The sequence below is a fragment of the Mus pahari genome, chromosome 2, assembly GCF_900095145.1.
Source record: "Mus pahari chromosome 2, PAHARI_EIJ_v1.1, whole genome shotgun sequence".
NCBI lineage: Eukaryota > Metazoa > Chordata > Mammalia > Rodentia > Muridae > Mus > Mus pahari.
Genome location: NC_034591.1, coordinates 137,203,723 through 137,221,388, shown reverse-complemented (window position 1 = coordinate 137,221,388; position 17,666 = coordinate 137,203,723). Strand labels below are relative to the sequence as shown.

Genomic DNA, 17,666 nt, shown 5'->3' with positions numbered 1-17,666 from the left:
TCAAATCCCAGCAACCACATGGTGGCTCATAACCATCCGTAACAAGATCTGACACCCTCTTCTGGAGTGTCTGAAGACAGCTACAGTGTACTTACATATAATAAATAGATAAATCTTTTAAAAAATGGGAGAGATAGGAAATAATGACATTTAAGATTATATCTGAAATGAATAATTAGCCATGTTAAAAAAAAAGAGTACTTTTGCAAAGGGTGCAGACAGGACATTGGAATTTTTAGAATTTGAAAATTGTTGGAAACAATAATTCAAAGAAGTTAAAATTATAATTTGATGAATTTGTGTATATATTTGCTCTGTGACCTAGGGTGGCCACAAACTATGTATCCTCTTGCATCAGGAGTTCAATGTTGGGATTGTAGGTGTGTACTACCACATTTTGTTGTTGTTGTTGTTGTTGTTGTTGCCATTTGTTTTGAATAAACATTTATATAAAGTTGACCCATATGAATGAGGAAGTTACATTGTTATATTTGAGAATGTGTCTGTACTTGATTGTCTACTGATTTGATGCCTTCAGTCCAGAATGTAAGGATGCTTCATAATAAATGATGCAGGTATTGTAGAGTTTCTTTCATATAGTATTGGTTATATGACAGGTAAGCTCATAGAAGTGAAACTGAAAATAAATTTTAATCTAAGATTTTACACCATAAAAAAAGAATGTGTCTGTAATGTCAAAACAAATTTTTAAAAAGAGGTAATAATTTAAAAGAATGTGCAAGGGGACACATAGGAGGGGTTATAGGGAAGGAAGGGAAAGAGGAAATGATATAATTATATTCTAATTAAGAAAATTAAAAATTATAAAATAAAAATTTTGCTGTATAAATACAAACTACATATAAATGTGTGTATATATGCATACACACACCCACACATATATGAACAAAAAGAAATACATCAAAAATTAACATCCAAATTCTCTAGGGAATGAACTCACCCAAAACTGTGACAGAAGCTCGGGCAGATTCCTCTACCACATCTGATGGCAGCTTCAGCGATATCTGTTCCGATACTTCAGCACCTAGGGCAAGAAGCACATCAGCCACAGGAAAGGCCATTCTGCTCTGGATCTTTAGAGATGTTCATGGCCCAGAAACTAGAATTGTGCCTTAAGCATAAGCTACTTCTGAAAAGTTGTTCCTTTAAAAAAATTAAACATTCATTTCTTTTCTTTTTGATCTTAGGGGTTACTGAGAATTGAAGGTTTTCAGAATTTTATCCCAGACTTCCTTGAGATGAAGTAGAATTTCCAAGTCAGAGAGGGTCCAGAGCTGGGGGGGGGTCTGTGGCAGTCACCCCCATGGTCTACACAGTGTGTGCAGAACAAGATGAACCATTTTAACTTTGCCACTCACAGCTTCTCTCTCAAAAACCATGAAAGGTGAAAAGCCTACAAGGATTCGTGTGTATAAATAAGCACAGAAAACCTCCCTCAAAAGTCTTAATTCTACAATAATGTCATATAATTTGTTTCAGATATGAATATGGTATATCTTAATAGGAGACCTCTAAAATAGGAGTGAGCAAATGAATAGTACCTGACTCATTAAAAAGAAAATAATCACTATATATAAAGATAAAATAGAAAAGTATAATAGTCATTTTCCTTTCATAAAGTTATCCCTATATGGCCTTTTCACAAAGTTGATATTAACCATTTTGCAAGAAAAATGTTCTAAGCAAAGATAAAATAAAAATAAACAGGTGGAAGAAAATATTTTGGCTTGCATAAAATAAAGTAATAACAATTGCTGAATAAATACATGTGCCATTTTAATCTTGGTAGAATATACAAAGAGGAAAATGAGGGAATTGGGGTATTTATCATCTTATCCTCATAAAATTAATGTTGAGTTATGTAAGAAGTCAGATAGCATAGGTTAGGGTGAAAGAAAACACAATGTTCTCATTAAATGACCAATACCATTCAAGTCAGGTAAAGAGAGACAAAATAGTCAAGCATCTGTGGTCAAATGACATGACAGCATTTCATAATAATGTCTCAAACAAGTAAACAAACAAACAATAGCAAAGTTCAGCTCCTCTTGTGATGAATCAAGACAGGATCACAATACTTTCAATCAAAAATCTTTACATTTGTAAGCAATGGAGGTAGATAAAGATGCTGAGCATACTTTCTGAAAATATATAATTATGGAAGCATAAACACAAGGAGGTGCTTGTTCTACTAAAACCAAGACTAGGAAGGATGTGATGAGATGGGAACTATTAAGCCCCAGAATTTCCATGCAAGGCTCAGCCAGCATCTCTTCAGAGACTAGAGCGTCTCTGGAAATTCATTACACAGAAACAAGTCTTAGATACCTTAAAGGGATGGCCCATAACTGGAGAGACCCCAAACCAGAAGGGTTAAAGATGGTGTCATTTTAACCACTTCATGTCTGCTTTCCCCAGTTAGCGCAACACTTGACAGAGATCTCCCAAATCCAGTTTGTACAGGAGAAAAAGACAACCAGAGAGTCATCCTCCCCTGATGGCACTCTGAGTTGCTTCCCAGGGAGCCTACTGTAGTCCAACTCACAGAAAACCTGAGGGCAATGTCATAGTTAGATTACACTGATTCAGATGAAGATGGCTCCAAACAAGTTGCTATAAGAAAGAGCCTAAACAATTGTGATAAAAACTGCATGGTACTGGCACAGTGACAGACAAGTAGATCAATGGAATAGAATTGAAGATCCAGAAATGAATCCACACACCTATGGTCACTTGATCTTTGACAAGGGAGCTAAAACCATCCAGTGGAAAAAAGATAGCATTTTCAACAAATGGTGCTGGCACAACTGGCGGCTATCATGTAGAAGAATGAGAATCGATCCATTCTTATCTCCTTGTACAAAGCTCAAGTCTAAGTGGATCAAAGACCTCCACATAAAACCAGAGACACTGAAATTGATAGAGGAGAAAGTGGGGAAAAACCTCGAAGAGGTTTTTGGGCACAGGGAAAAAATTCCTCAACAGAACACCAATGGCTTGTGCTGTAAAATCAAGAATTGACAAATGGGACCTCATAAAACTGCAAAGCTTTTGTAAGGCAAAAGACACTGTCAACAAGACAAAAAGGCCACCAACAGATTGGGAAAGGATTTTTACCAATCCTAAATCAGATAGAGGACTTATATCCAATATATACAAAGAGCTCAAGAAACTGGACTCCAAAAACTCAAATAAACCCATTAAAAAATGGGGTACAGAGCTAAATAAAGAACTCTCAACTGAGGAATATCGAATGGTTGAGAAACACCTGAAAAAATGTTCAACATCCTTAGCCATCAGGGAAATGCAAATCAAAACAACCCTGAGATTCCATTTCACACCAGTCAGAATGGCCAAGATTAAAGATTCAGGTGACAGCAGATGCTGGCGAGGTTGTGGAGAAATAGGAACACTCCTCCATTGCTGGTGGGATTGCAAGCTTGTTCAACCACTCTGGAAATCAGTCTGGCGGTTCCTCAGAAAATTAGACATAGTACTACCGGAGGATCCTGCTATACCTCTTCTGGGCATATACCCAGAAGATCTTCCAACTGGTAATAAGGACACTTGCTCCACTATGTTCATAGCAGCCTTATTTATAATAGCCAGAAGCTGGAAAGAACCCAGATGTCCCTCAATAGAGGAATGGATACAGAAACTGTGGTACATTTACACAATGGAGTACTACTCAGCCATTAAAAACAATGAATTTATGAAATTCTTGGGCAAATGGATGTATTTGGAGGATATCATCCTTAGTGAGGTAACCCAATCACAAAAGAAGTCACTAGATATGTACTCACTGATAAGCGGATATTAGCCCAGAAATTTGGAATATCCAAGACAGATTATGGAAGACAGAAGAAAATCAAGAAGGATGACCATTTGTGGATACTTCATTCCTCCTTAGAATAAGGAACATAACTCTCATGAAAGGTTATAGGTACAGAGACAAAATTTAGAGCTAAGATGAAAGGATGGACTATCCAGAGAGTACCCCATTCGGGAGTCCATCCCATCATCAACCACCAAACCTAGATACTAATGCTCATGCCAGCAAGATACTGCTGAAGGGACCCTAATATTGCGGCCTCTTGTGAGGCTATGCCAGTGCCTGGTAAACACCGAAATGGATGCTCACAGCCAGCTACTGGATAGAGCACAGGGTCCCCAATGGAGGAACTAGAGAAAGTACCCAAGTACCTGAAGGGGGCTGCAACCCTGTAGGTGGAACAACAACAGGAACTAACCAGTACCCCCGGGGTTTGTGTTTCTAGCTGCATATGTAGCAGAAGATGACCTAGTCGGCCATCAGTGGGAATAGAGGCTCCTTGGTCTTCCAAACTATATATGACCTAGCACAAGGCAAGGCCTGGGCCAAGTAGTGGGAGTGGGTGGGTGGGGGAACAGAGGTGGGGGGAGGGGTATGGGAAACTTTCGGGATAGCATTTGAAATGTAAATAAAGAAAATAATAAAAAAAATGGTAAATAAAAAAAAAAAAAAAAAAGAAAAGAAAGAGCCTAAACATAAACATTATGGTAACTAGAGAGAAAGTCTGGTGAGTAGAAACACAAATCAAATCTAAAAAGAATTAAAAACATTACAGAAAAACATCAGTACATAAAAGGAGACACAGAGAATGGAAGAAATGGATCATCTACATAACCAGGAGTGGTTAACACGTGAAGAAAGCCTTGCCTGTCAGTAACCACCTCAGATGCAAAAGGATAAGAGTCTCCAATATAAGGACCGAGAATGAATAAATGAATAAAAACAAGACCTAACTATGTGGCACTGCAAGAGAATCACCTTCTCGGGACCCATATGGGAAGAAAAAGATGGAGATAATGACACTTCTATCATTTAAGATAAAAATATGTGAAAAATTTAGAGATATTTATAGAGACTCATTCTTTAGGAGAAAATAACAATTGTAAAAATGCATGTACCTCCAAATCAGAGTGCATAGACAAAGCAAATATTCAAGGATACGAAGTGATATTTACTGTAATGCAATAATGGAGGGGAACCTCAATACCACACTTCAAAGTATAAACAGATCATCCAGGGAGAAAAGGAATAAAATACTCACTTGGCCTAACAGATGATTGTAGAACACTCCACAGAGAACAACAGAATACCACTCTTCTTTATGGGGTGGAAGCAATGCTTATAAATTATATTTGTGTGGCCAAGAGATGAAGGCTCTGATTACCAAATGGAATATCTTTCTCAGATTTTCTTGGCTAAACTTTTCTTTTTTCCTTGCTGTCCTCCATCTTCCTGGCTCAAATTCCCCCATACAACAACAACAACAACAACAACAACAACAGTAAACACATTGCTAATATTTGCTACCTTTTAAAAAAATCAGTTCTTTTAGAGTTTCATACAACATGTTTTAATCATATTCACATACCCTCAGGTCTCCCCAAATCCATCTTCCTAACGCCTAATGCTGGTTTTTTTTTTTCCTCCAATCAATACCAACTTGTTCTGTCCTTGTTCTTAGATGTGTGCTCTTCCACTAGACTGTGGTTGATGTTCCAGGGGCTACACTGTTAAGGAAAACTCTCTCCCTCTCCCAACAGCTAAAATCTGCCATTTGCACAACAGCTGGGGGTTGGGGTTGTATACCAGCATCCTTTTCCATGCTGGGATTTGGTCTGGCGTGGGCTACAGGGTTTGTGTATATTGTTGCAATTGCTGTGAGCGCATGCATACGGTGGCCCTGCTTTGCTCTGCTATGACACTGTTTCCCTGTAGTCATTCACCGCCCCTGGCACTTACACTTTCTGTTCCCTCTTGCACAATGATGACAGATTTGGGGGTAGGTGCAGAACGTATGTTCTCTTTAGGACTGAGGATTCTATCATCTCTGCTTCTCTGTACTTGGGGCAGTTTGGGTCTCTGTGCCAAATACCATCTATTGCAAAGAGAAACTTCTCTGATGAGGGTTGAGAGATACATTGATCTATGGTTACAACAGGAAGTCTATATTGAAATGTCATCTTACCTCATTCTGAATGCTTAAATAAAATACAAAATTAGTGACAAATGTTGAGATCCATGTGGAGAAGGGATAATACTTATTTCTTCCTGGTAGAAATACAAATTGGTTCAACCACTATAGGCATCACTGTGGATGTTCCTCAAAAAGGTAAAAATAGATCTTCCAAAGGATCCAGCTGTACCACTCTTTATATACATAAAGGACTCCACAGAGTCCTACTGTAGGGATACCTGCTCATCCAGGTTCATTGCTGCCCTAGTCACAATACCCAGAAAATGGAATAGCATAGATATCCATTAACTAATGAAGGGATAATGAAATGTACGTTTACACATGGAGTATTACTGAACTATTTAAAATGAATATGACATTCTGAGGTAAAATGCATGGATTTGGAAATAATCACTCTGAGCAAGGTCATCCAGATCCAAAAAGACAAATGTCACATGTTTTCTCTCACCTGTGGGTGTAAGCTTTGAATCTCCATAATGTATGTTTCATTTGGAACAGCTACAACTACCAGGAAATGACTAAGGGGCCATGAGGAGGGACTTTCAAGGGAGGAGAGATAGACTGCACTAGCATAAAAGGTACTGGGAATAATGGAATAAGAAGGGTTAAACTGGAGTGGAGAGTGAAGTGTAGGGTCGAGTAGGGAATATGGGGAAGGATAAATAACACTAAAGACATCTTGGAAAAGTTCACTCCCAGGGCTGTACTGGCTAGTTTTGTGTCAACTTGACACAGCTGGAGTTATCACAGAGAGAGAAGCTTTAGCTGGAGAAATGCCTACATGAGATCCAGCTGTAAGGTATTTTCTCAATTAGTGATCAAGGGGGAAAGGCCCCTTGTGGGTGGTAGTCTTGGGTTCTATAAGAGAGCAGGCTGAGCAAGCCAGGGGAAGCAAGCCAGTAAAGAACATCCCTCCAATGGCTTCTGCATCAGTGCCTGCTTTCTGACCTGCTTGAGTTCCAGTCCTGCATGCTTTGGTGATCAACAGCAGTATGGAAGTGTAAGCTGAATAAACCCTTTCCTCCCCAACTTGCTTCTTGGTCATGATGTTTGAACAGGAATAGAAACCCTGACTAAGACAAGGGCTCACCTCAGTAAGCACCAGGCAGGGAAAGCCGGCCACCTTCGGGAGCCTAGGGAGCTGGAGGAAGAAGACTCTAGGGCTCTGTTCTAGGGAGACTCACCCACCTCTTCCTGGTCACCCATTCTTCCACAGTACACAAAATGCAGCACTGAGCCAGGGAAAGACTGATTGAAGGAAAAGGACCACGTAGCTGGGAAACATCACCCTAAGAGGCTCAGAATAGCTCAGCACCTGCCCAGCATAGTGCCAGCAGCTCATAAATAAAAATACCAGGTTTCCGAATCAGCTATTCAGGAGCTAAAACAGGCTAGAGCTGGCATAGAAATGCTCTGCAGTTATTTGAGAGCAAAGGCGGCAAAGAGCCCCCCAAATACTACTACAAAATTGGGAGCAAAAAAAAAAAAAATAATAACAAAGGTAATCAAAAGCAAAAAGATCAGAACCGAAGGTGTTACATTGTATCTAATTATGTTGCAAAACAGACATAATTAAAATCACATGATATTTACATTAAAATATATACAGAAAGGCCACTGTAAAAGTATAGAGACCATAGAAATGAACCCACACAGATACAGATGATTAATTTTCAATGAAGAATAAAATATGCAGCAAACAAAGAAAAGTCTCTCCAACAATTGCTGCCAAGAGAATTAGGAGTTAGGGGTTAGAGCCTCGTCTTAGGAAGAAACATCATTTTGTTGTGATATGTTGCTTCTTTGTTTCTTTGAACCCCCTGCCTCAGCATTCTGAGTGCTGGAATTATAGGCATTCACCACTGTACTCTGGCCTCCTTAGGAACTACTTTCTAACTCTGTTGTATTGATGACACTCCAGGTTTCATCCCACAGGAACATACAAACAATCTTTGAACTTCAAATGGTATAAAGCCTTAGTCAGAGAGTTTAATTATAATGGTTGAGGCTTACCCGTTGGACAAAGCAAACTGTTGAACGTCACTTCATTCTCTAGACCTTCAGGCTTTAGGAAAGAAAAAAGTTAAGATGAAATGCATTGACCTTCAGAATATGGGAGTTGTTGATTCGGGGACCACAGAGTCCTGCACAGTGGAAAAAAAAAGGATTTGTTGCACTATCTAAATGAATTCTATTCATTGTAAGTATATGAAAAAGATGGATTGATAGAAAAGAAAATGAGTGAAGATTAATGAAGATAATTAGCAAGAGGGGACAGAGAGAAGGATGGAGAATAATAGATAATTAGATAGACAGATACATAGACAGACAGACAGACAGATAAAAGATAGTAGATAGATAATAGAGATAGATGGTAGATGATAGATGTAGATAAATGATAGATGAAAGATACATAGATAATAGATAGATAATAAAGATGATAGATAATAGATAATAGAAGATGGATAGATAGATAGATAGATAGATAGATAGATAGATAGATAGATAGATAGATAGATAGATAGATGATAGACAGAAATATGTTATTGTGAATCTTATTATGGGCTGTGCATTATTCAACATTGAAGATTTGAAATTGTAAAAATAATTAGACCCCTAACTGAGTTCGCTCTTGTGCCTCAGTGTGTCCTATCAGGTAGGCAGATTTACTTACTTCAACCAGCAGGGACTTGATGATCGTGTCTTTCTTTCCACGTTCAGGAACCACTGTCACCTCATTCCTACACAGCTCCTTAGAGTCCAGTGCCTCTGCACTCACTGTGAAATTCACATTTCCTAGGAGAAAAAGAAGAGCCAGGTAGAGATGTGTACATTCCCTCTTCCGGCAAGCTTGCAAACTCGGAATTTACGAGGCTTTAGATTCATGAAAACACCAGAGCAGAAATGGAAACAGCATCCACTAGAGATCTGTGTCACTAGAGGTGGAGGTAAGGAAGTGAGGCTTCCTTGGGCCCCCAACTTACAAGAAAGTGTTTCTCTTTGATGTGACTGGTGGTTTGTTGTATTTGAGATGTTGCTTTGATTATGTGGGCAAGACTAGCCTTGAACTCTTGAGTGACCTTGTCTCAGCCTTCTAAGTACTGAACTGCAGGTATGCACCAGTAAACCTGGAAGTGCTTGCCATTCTGGAATGGAAGTCAAAGAAAAAGTGATCCTACCACCTGAGGGTCCTTACCTGGGGGAAGAAGCACTGCTCATAAGGACCTGACTGAGCCTCTGGACTCTGCTTCTCACCTAATGACTTGGGGATCACAGCCCAGGACGTGGTGTGCCGCTCATTCATACAGATGCAGTGAGACTTTTGTTCTTTCTCCTCTGGGGCAGCTAGGAAATCAGGAGAGGCCTCCAGCTGTACACCAACCTGCAACCACGCAAGAAGCAGGATTAAAGAAAGAAGGAGACCAGGTTTCAGTGGAAGCCTACTTGGAGATAGTTAGATTTTCCATTACCTAACTTCAAGGAGATAAATAAGGCCCCAGTGCTGTGGTCCATTCATTAGCACCTCACAGGTAAACCTCAGCACTTGAAGGGGTGCTTGGCCTTTCAAGCGCTAGAACCAGAAGAAAGACAATGAGGGAGTGTTGCCTGGGTAAGCAGCTCTTCTGGAACCCAGAAAGGTGATCATTCCCTGACTCAGTTACTACACAAGGTCTACAAGTAGTTATGGTTTTGACCCAGGAGGGATGCACACAAGCAACATTTTAAATGAAGCCATGTGTAATGAATCAAGTGAGAAAAAAATAAATATTTAGGAATGTAGATGTTGGATCTACAAACTGTAAAACATGAGATGAGGAAAGTGATGCTTGCTTGTGTAAGAGATCTTTCTATTGCGCAGATGACTTAACTTTAAAGGATTATGATCAATGTTAGAAACGCATCTTTGTAAGTTGATTCTTAGAGATATCCACTTTCCTAACCTATAAATCTATGTCTGATAGCTTCTTCCTCTGTAGTAGGCAAGAAGTGGGTTTTACTTATTCTTTTTAAAATTTCCTTCTTGGTATTTCTACAACTGTGACTTTTAATTGGTGTGTGTTGAATTAAGGAAACGAGTCTCTACCCAGATGCATGTTTGGAGGTAGTTCATCACAGTGGCTTTGAGCGTGAAGGCTTCTCCACGGATCACAGAGTAGGGCATTGTGAGATCCACGAAGAAAGGCTGGAAGGCTTGGAAATCGATCACGGGAGACAGGCCCAACCCGGTGTCATCGGACAGGCAGAAGGCTCCGGCCTTCCATTCAGTGATGGTGTCAGGGACTGTCACTTCCATTTCAGCCACTCCTGTTGAGCTGCAGGGGGTGAGATGTGAAGTAAAGGAAGTGAGAAGCTAAATCAATCTCCTTTAGGAGAAAGCCCTATAAATGATTCTATGGTCATAACTGAAATGCACTTAGTAGAAATAACAGTAATGGAAAAGCAAAGCCAAGACCTTCCATGAGGAAATGGTGGGCTTGTCTTCTGTTTCCAATTAGGCCCATATCAAAATTATCTCCCAACAATTAGAGCTAAATCTCATAGGAAAACATAGTTATGAACTGTGCCTGCAATTGATACTGATCTTGATTTTTGCTACAAATAAAATCCCAGTGGTTGTACCATTTTTACTTTGCTACTACTCTGTCTATTTGGCGGAAATTATTTGTAAGCTTCACCTATGTTTATGTATCGGTAAAGAAGCAAGATCTTTATTAATACGTATGGTATTTGCTTGCATTTGGTCCTTGAGCCTACCCATTTTATAGAAACTTATAATGAAATTTTTCCAAAAGTTTTTTTTTCTGACTCAAAAGATATAGGTAAAATGATAACTTCCCCCTGGAAACAGCAATGGGATAGAAAACTGGAAACTGGAAAATTAGATCAGTGTTTTCATTTTCTCCTAGAAGAGGTTTATGGAGCCTCATTGGTTCTCTGAGAGTTGGACTCCTTGATAGCTCGCTTTAGAGAAGGGGAGCTACACAGCAGACTGCTGGGAGCCTCAATAGAAAGGTGGGTGCTTCCCACTATTCTACCCAGGGGTCTCCTTCAGTGACAAAAGCAGCTTCAGGCTTCTCCTTGGAAGAATTTGTGAATGTATGAAGCACCTCAACTTTTGTAGTTCTGTCCAAGGGTATGGTCTGCCTCCTAAACCACTCATCTCAGGGACTGAGTGGTGCTCACGGTCGTCTCAAGATCGCTGACACTGGGGAGAACAAGAGGATGTGTGCAATGGATATGTGCACATGCCCAGTGGCTTTCTCCCAGGGTTCAGCACAAAGAGAAACGGGGTTGCGTTCAGGGGTCGGGGGGCACTTTGGGTTCCTAGTTCTGACACTCAGTGACACTGGTTTCCACAGAGATTCAGGCCTTTAATGACTTCATTGTTATCTGGGAACCTGAACAGCTGCATGGGCCTTTCATATTGCATGTTCCTCCTACTGGATAATTCCAGAGTTGGATCAGTGGATTGTCCAGACAGCTAGCCTGTCTCTGGAAGAAAAAGGACAAGATATTTGCTTGAGCCCTGGGGATAGGAACTGAAAGGAAGGGGAAGAAGAGTAGAGACATTGTCACAGACCCTCCCCTTGGCTTTGCACAGTGTGAACCCAGCTCCTGGAATCTCCAGGAGAAATTAAGGGCCTGGAACAAACACTTCAAATGCAAATGATTGCTGGTCCTGTCTCAATGGATCAGTCTCCATCTTGTCTATCTCAAGGCACTGATGGGTCTTGGTCAATGCCAAGCTCCTGGTGACCACGATGGCAAACAGGGTGTTCAAACCAGCACAAAGACCCGAGAAGCATCTCAGTAGAGGTTCTCAACTTGCGGGTCATGCCCCCTTTGGGGGTTGAATGATCCTTTCACAGAGGTTGCCTAAAACCACCAGAAAACACAGATATTTACATTACAATTTATAGCAGTAGCAAAATTACACTTATGAAGTAGCAATGAAAATAATTTTATGGCTGGGAGTTACCACGACATGAGGAACTGTATTAAAGGATCACTTTATTTGGAAGGCTGATAATCTTGGGTCTAGAATCTCTCTGGTTTGGCTGATCGGTGAAGTGACTTTCAAATACTGGAAGATCTCAATACCTTATGTTCAACCATGGACACAATGTGCAGACAAATCCCATTAAGAAATAATAAACTTGAAAAACAACCAAACAAATGCTAACAAAACATTGGGAGAAAACAGCAAAATAGGCACAAATGGGGTACTCTCCAGCCTCAGGCACAAATGGGGTACTCTCCAGATTAGATCCAATGCTAGCTCAAGAAACAAGACTTGACAACTTAAAAAGAACAAAATTATTTTGTGTATCTCTTCTGACTAGATTGCTTCATTCATCACTTGCCCTAATTTAAGGAAGAATTAATATCAGCCTTTCAAAGACATCCAAAAATGGAGAGACCAGCCTCACTAAGATATTAAAGTCAGATGTGAAGCTCAAAAGAAAATCAAACTATAAACCAATATCTTAAATCAATAGAGAGCCACATTCCTTGATAGAACAATAGCTATTGAATCCAACAGGACATTCAAAAGATTAAACAGTGACTGTTGAATGCAAAACAGTGCCATCAATGTGACATACCACATTAGCCACTCAGAAAGTAAAGTCCATATGATTATCTTTTTTATTTTTTTATTTTTTATGATTATCTTAATAGATATATTAATATGGGACAAAACCCATCATCCCTTCATGATATGAACACTCAAAAAGTAGGTATAGAAGGACATTTTCTCTATAATTCACTGAAGTTCAAAAACTGTGATAGATCTATATTTCTGCATCTATATATTATATACTATATACTAAGTACTATATACTATGTACTATATTATATTATCTATAAAATATAAACTGCTCATAAGAACCCCCTAACATTCTGACCAATGGGGAAGACCCAAAGCTTTTCCTGTAAGATCCAGCACAAGGTAAGGATCCCATCCTTGGCCCTGTTCAATGGAGTACTAGAAATACTGTAAAAATAATTAGACTAGAAAAAGAAGTCAAAAGTACCCAAATTAGAAATGACTAAGATGATTCCTGTTTACAGATTATCTGATCCCAAATGAAGAAACTCTCAAAAGTTACTTTAAAGAACTGTTAGGACTAATAAATGAACTCAGTGATGCTGTTGGATGCAAAAATGAAAGTATGTTTGCATTTTTAATACCAGTAGCATGCTATCTGGAAAAGCAATAAAGCCAACAATCCCATTTATGATAGAATAAGTACTTAGAAGTCAATTTAACTTAGGGGGCTTCTATGTTGCTCAACCTTAGTAATGTTTTCCCAGTGATAGTGAAACGCTGTGCTCAGCAATTCTAAATATATACACTAAAAAAGGGGACACTCACAGATGTTCAAACTGTGATACATCTATATTTCTGCATCTTATATAAAAATAAGTAACTTACTCCACAGTCACCAAGTCCCAGATCCATGTCTCAGGGAAGTAGCTTCGTGCAGTCTCTGTGGGAGACTCTGAAGACTCTAGAAAAGCATCCATGTGGCCTTGGCTTACAAGGTGGTATGCAGCTGGTACTATGGTAGGTGAGAGAAGACAAGGGCAATGACTACAAAGATAGAGCTCATGAACCATTGTGTTACCAAAGAACGACCTCAGAAAGATCGAGAAGTTAAGATGGGAGCCAGGAAAGGACACATGGGCAACAAGGAAGGCTTCTCTGAGGAAGTGACATTGCAACTGAATTCTGAGGTATTAGAACAAACTGAGCCAGGGGAAGAAAATGCCAAGCACAGACTGGAAGAAGTGTGGCAGAAAGTCTTGGACTGTATGCAGAAGAGATGGCTTTGTGGAATCCCAGGAAACTCCTGCCCATTGTGCCAGATGGAGAGACCTAGGGTGTTGGGTGGGGAGGAAGGCAGCAGGCTAGCCCACCAATACCATGTTCATCTATGGTAGCATAGGAAAAACATGGTAGTGGTTTTGAGAAACAGTTTATAGCAATGGAGGAATCAAGGATAGAAAAGCTATGTATTCCATGTCGAGTGAGAACATCAGTTATCTGCCCCGTACTGTCACTCTCTGTGAGTAAAGTGCTGGTAAACTTTTGATAGCAACCTACGCTAGGGAAATGTACAGGAACAGACACATGGACAGGCGCAGCTACATGCACAGATGATCAACAACTTTCCTATAGATCCTGGTAACAAAGGATTCAATTCTGTCATTTATAAATAAAAATATCTGATTCTCTGTAATAAATTTCACATAGGGTATGGATTCTCACAGAACATTTTCATAGATTTTTCCTGTTCTCCACATTTGACACATCCAATCATTAGTTAACAATGTAATAATAAACTCACACTGCCTGCTATGACTTGGCAAAGGAACAGCTTACATCACTGAAAATAGTGAAGCATGTTTACTGCTGTTTAGGGCCACTGAGGGAGATTTTTCCCCGCCTGAGAGAATGCAGCCCTGCCTTGTGAGCACTTCTAACTCTGTTTTCATAGTTAGACTCCTGGGAACCACCCTTTCCTTCCAGCCCCTTGTGTCTACTGGCAGATATACGTTCTTGGTGGCTGAATTTCTGACTGCTCAAGAGTTCATCCTTTCTTTACACCGTGTCTGTGCTGGATCTGCACATCTCCTAGGCCACTGTTCACAACCCTCTTTGGTGCTCTGCAGACTTACACTTGGTGGAGGGGTGTTAGTATCAGATTTGAGCCTTGATTGTTAAGGACATATTGTCACAGCCCTATTATATCTGAGTCAAGGTTTGGGTTAATTTTGATCACAATTTATTTTTAAAATCTTGCCTCATTCAGTTCAGTGTTTTAGCCACTCACTTCTATTGACTCCAAGGCGTTCACAGACTTTGGGTTTACGGATGTTCAAGTTGGTGAATACCTTTAAGCCCATATCCTACAAAGGAAATGACCACCTGATTAGTGCGCCCCATACACACCTCCTTCCATCTGAATTAATCTTTCCATGTTTGCATATGAAACAGGGACGTTATGCCCTGTTGTCCCTTAAACTCACTGGACTGTGATAATTTTATACACAGTACTTATAAATATCACAAAGCAATGACTTTCAATAAAAAGAAAACGTCATTAATCATTAAAACTTCTGCACCTGATTCTGCTGTGTTAGGTAGATCTCTTTCTGCTGGTGACCTCGAGAAGTCACTTGGTCCCTTTATTTTGTTAGTTTTACTCGTGATAAGAAAGCATTTAAAAACAAATAACTTTTCCACACAGGGTACTTTAAGAACCTTTAGACCTGTCTCTGAGATAAGATGTTTACCTTTAGGAAGCCATACATGTCCTCTTCATTTGTATTCTGTACTGGGGAGTACAGGATTCCATTAATGTAAGTGTCATTTTGCTTAATGCAGCCATTAGTGTCTTCTTCCTGTTGATTCACGCCCTCGGGGAAGCCAGTGAGGTCTCTCACTGGCAGCAGATCATAAACCTGCAGGAACGCAAAGCATAGACGAGCCAATTCTCTGTGGCTTTTTATTAAGTAACAAGGAGAAAACCCCCAAGAACAGCAGCACCAAAACCTAATGTGCTTCCCATTTAACCAACTGAGGGTCTTGATACTTGTTTGTACCATTTGGAAGCAGACACTATCTACTCAACACTAAAATGAAATAAGACCCTAACGGTTGAGAAATCGAGCTGTGCCATGGATGATTTGATGTCTTGGGGAAGAAGGAATGAAGGGATAGATATTTCTGTCACCACCTTGGAGTTGGCCACCAACTCTGCATAGAATAAAGGACACATGCCCTAGAAAGAAGTACTGCGAACACACCCCACCCCACCCCACGTGGGAGAAAATAGTACTTCTAAGGTTTTAGTCACACAGACAAAATGCTCCAGGTAGTCATTCAGTCCCTGAGGGCTGAACTCTGAAATACTGGAGATGATGCTTTCAAACCCAATTAGGGGAGAAAAGTAAAACAGACAAGTGACACAGCTGTGCACTCACAGGAAAGTGACTGTGGCCTGAAGAGACAGGGCCTGGAGTCTGTGGTGATCCACAAACGAGACTCCTTTGTCTTTCTCTAAAACATACATTATCCATTTCAACTACACACAAATATATGACTTTCCATAGCTCATAAGTAGCACTTAGTGCAGTCCCGAGAACACAGTGGGTGTTAAGTTCATGTTCTGTGAATCACTCACTCACACTGCCAGGTGAAGTGGCTTTATTAGTAAAAGACTGACAAAGGTTGGAGAGGGACTCATGTCCTGTTACAGATGCCTGGTGGCTCCTCCTTCACCACTACAGAATTACTTCCAGACTGTCTACTCCAGGACCATTAGAGTTGGCATCAATTTAAAGTTCTGACAAATATAAATAACATTATACATACAAAAAATGCTATTTTTCTCCTTATTGAAGTTTTTCTCCTTATTATGCTATTATAAATGTACTTAATATGTCCTTTAAATATATATTTTAACATTTCTATTAAAATACTACTTAAAGAGCAAGCACTGTAGACAGAGGAGGCGGTTCAGCCAGGAATGTTTGCCATACAAGCCTGGCGACCTGAGTTCAGTCCCCTGAGCCTACTGTGCAAGGAGTGAGTTGACACTTGAAAGTTATTCTCTAACTTCTACATGCACACCCATGCACAGCATAAATATATACAGAATAATATAAAATAAAAATTCATAGACCAAGAAGTTATATTTTCTTAAACTTCTATTTCCTTTTTTAACTTGTTTGTTTGCTTGCTTGTTTGGGACAGGGTCTCTCTGTGTAGTCCTGGCTGTCCAGAATTTAATAGATCAGGCTGGCCTCAAACTCAGAGACTTCCTTCCTCTGCCTCCCGAGAGCTGCGATTAAAGATGTGTGCCATCACACTGCCCTTTAAGAATCAATCTGTCTCTCTCTGTCTCTGTCTCTGTCTCTGTCTCTGTCTCTGTCTCTGTCTCTGTCTCTCTCTCTCTCTCTCTCTGTGTGTGTATGTGTGTGTGGTTATCAGGATTGGCTGCAAGCTCCCTTTTTCGGTAAGTCTTTTATGCCAGCCCTATACTTAATTTTTTTATAAAAGTAAAAATATATTATTTCTTTTTGTAAGCTTTCATAAATACTGTAGCAAAAACATATTCTAGTTGTTCGTATGTTTTATGAAAATGTGAACCTTTGGCAAACCACAGTTGGAATATACTGTTAAGTAGTTATGGGCAGTGGTGTAAGTTTTCATTATGTCATTCAAGCATTTTATTTCTCAATGTCCCCAGTACAATGGTTTATTTTTTCAGTAATAATGTTCACTTTGTGATGTTCCTTATTTGAGTTGGCACCATTCTTATGAAAGCAGAAATCTGAAACACCATTGGGTCTGTGTAGTCTCACAGCAGGCAAACAGACCACCCAGACCTGCTTCATGAAGTACATCAGCTTCCCAACATGTTAAAACTAGCTTGAAAACAACTATGATTGCATTTACAGAGTTAAGGGTGTTGGCCACCCTGCCATCTTTTATATAAGCATATTGATCATGACCCCTCTGTTACAATCAGAAACAATCCTGTTTACTATGCAGGACCACATGCCTCTTGCATTCCCTTTTACAGCCTGCCTCATGCTCTCCCAGCA

General features: G+C 39.8%; 1 protein-coding gene across 1 annotated transcript in view; it reads right to left on the bottom strand.

Annotated features, from left to right (window-relative positions):
- A2m (alpha-2-macroglobulin) overlaps positions 1 to 17,666 on the bottom strand; it is a 44,492-nt gene that overhangs the window by 12,136 nt on the left and 14,690 nt on the right. The window contains exons 16-23 of the mRNA XM_021190161.1: positions 15,351 to 15,518; positions 14,888 to 14,963; positions 13,486 to 13,612; positions 10,132 to 10,360; positions 9,303 to 9,429; positions 8,722 to 8,843; positions 8,061 to 8,112; positions 962 to 1,045 (exon numbers count right to left, since the gene is read on the bottom strand). Coding sequence (XP_021045820.1) covers positions 962 to 1,045; positions 8,061 to 8,112; positions 8,722 to 8,843; positions 9,303 to 9,429; positions 10,132 to 10,360; positions 13,486 to 13,612; positions 14,888 to 14,963; positions 15,351 to 15,518 — 985 coding nt within the window. The remainder of the gene's footprint in view (positions 1 to 961; positions 1,046 to 8,060; positions 8,113 to 8,721; positions 8,844 to 9,302; positions 9,430 to 10,131; positions 10,361 to 13,485; positions 13,613 to 14,887; positions 14,964 to 15,350; positions 15,519 to 17,666) is intronic.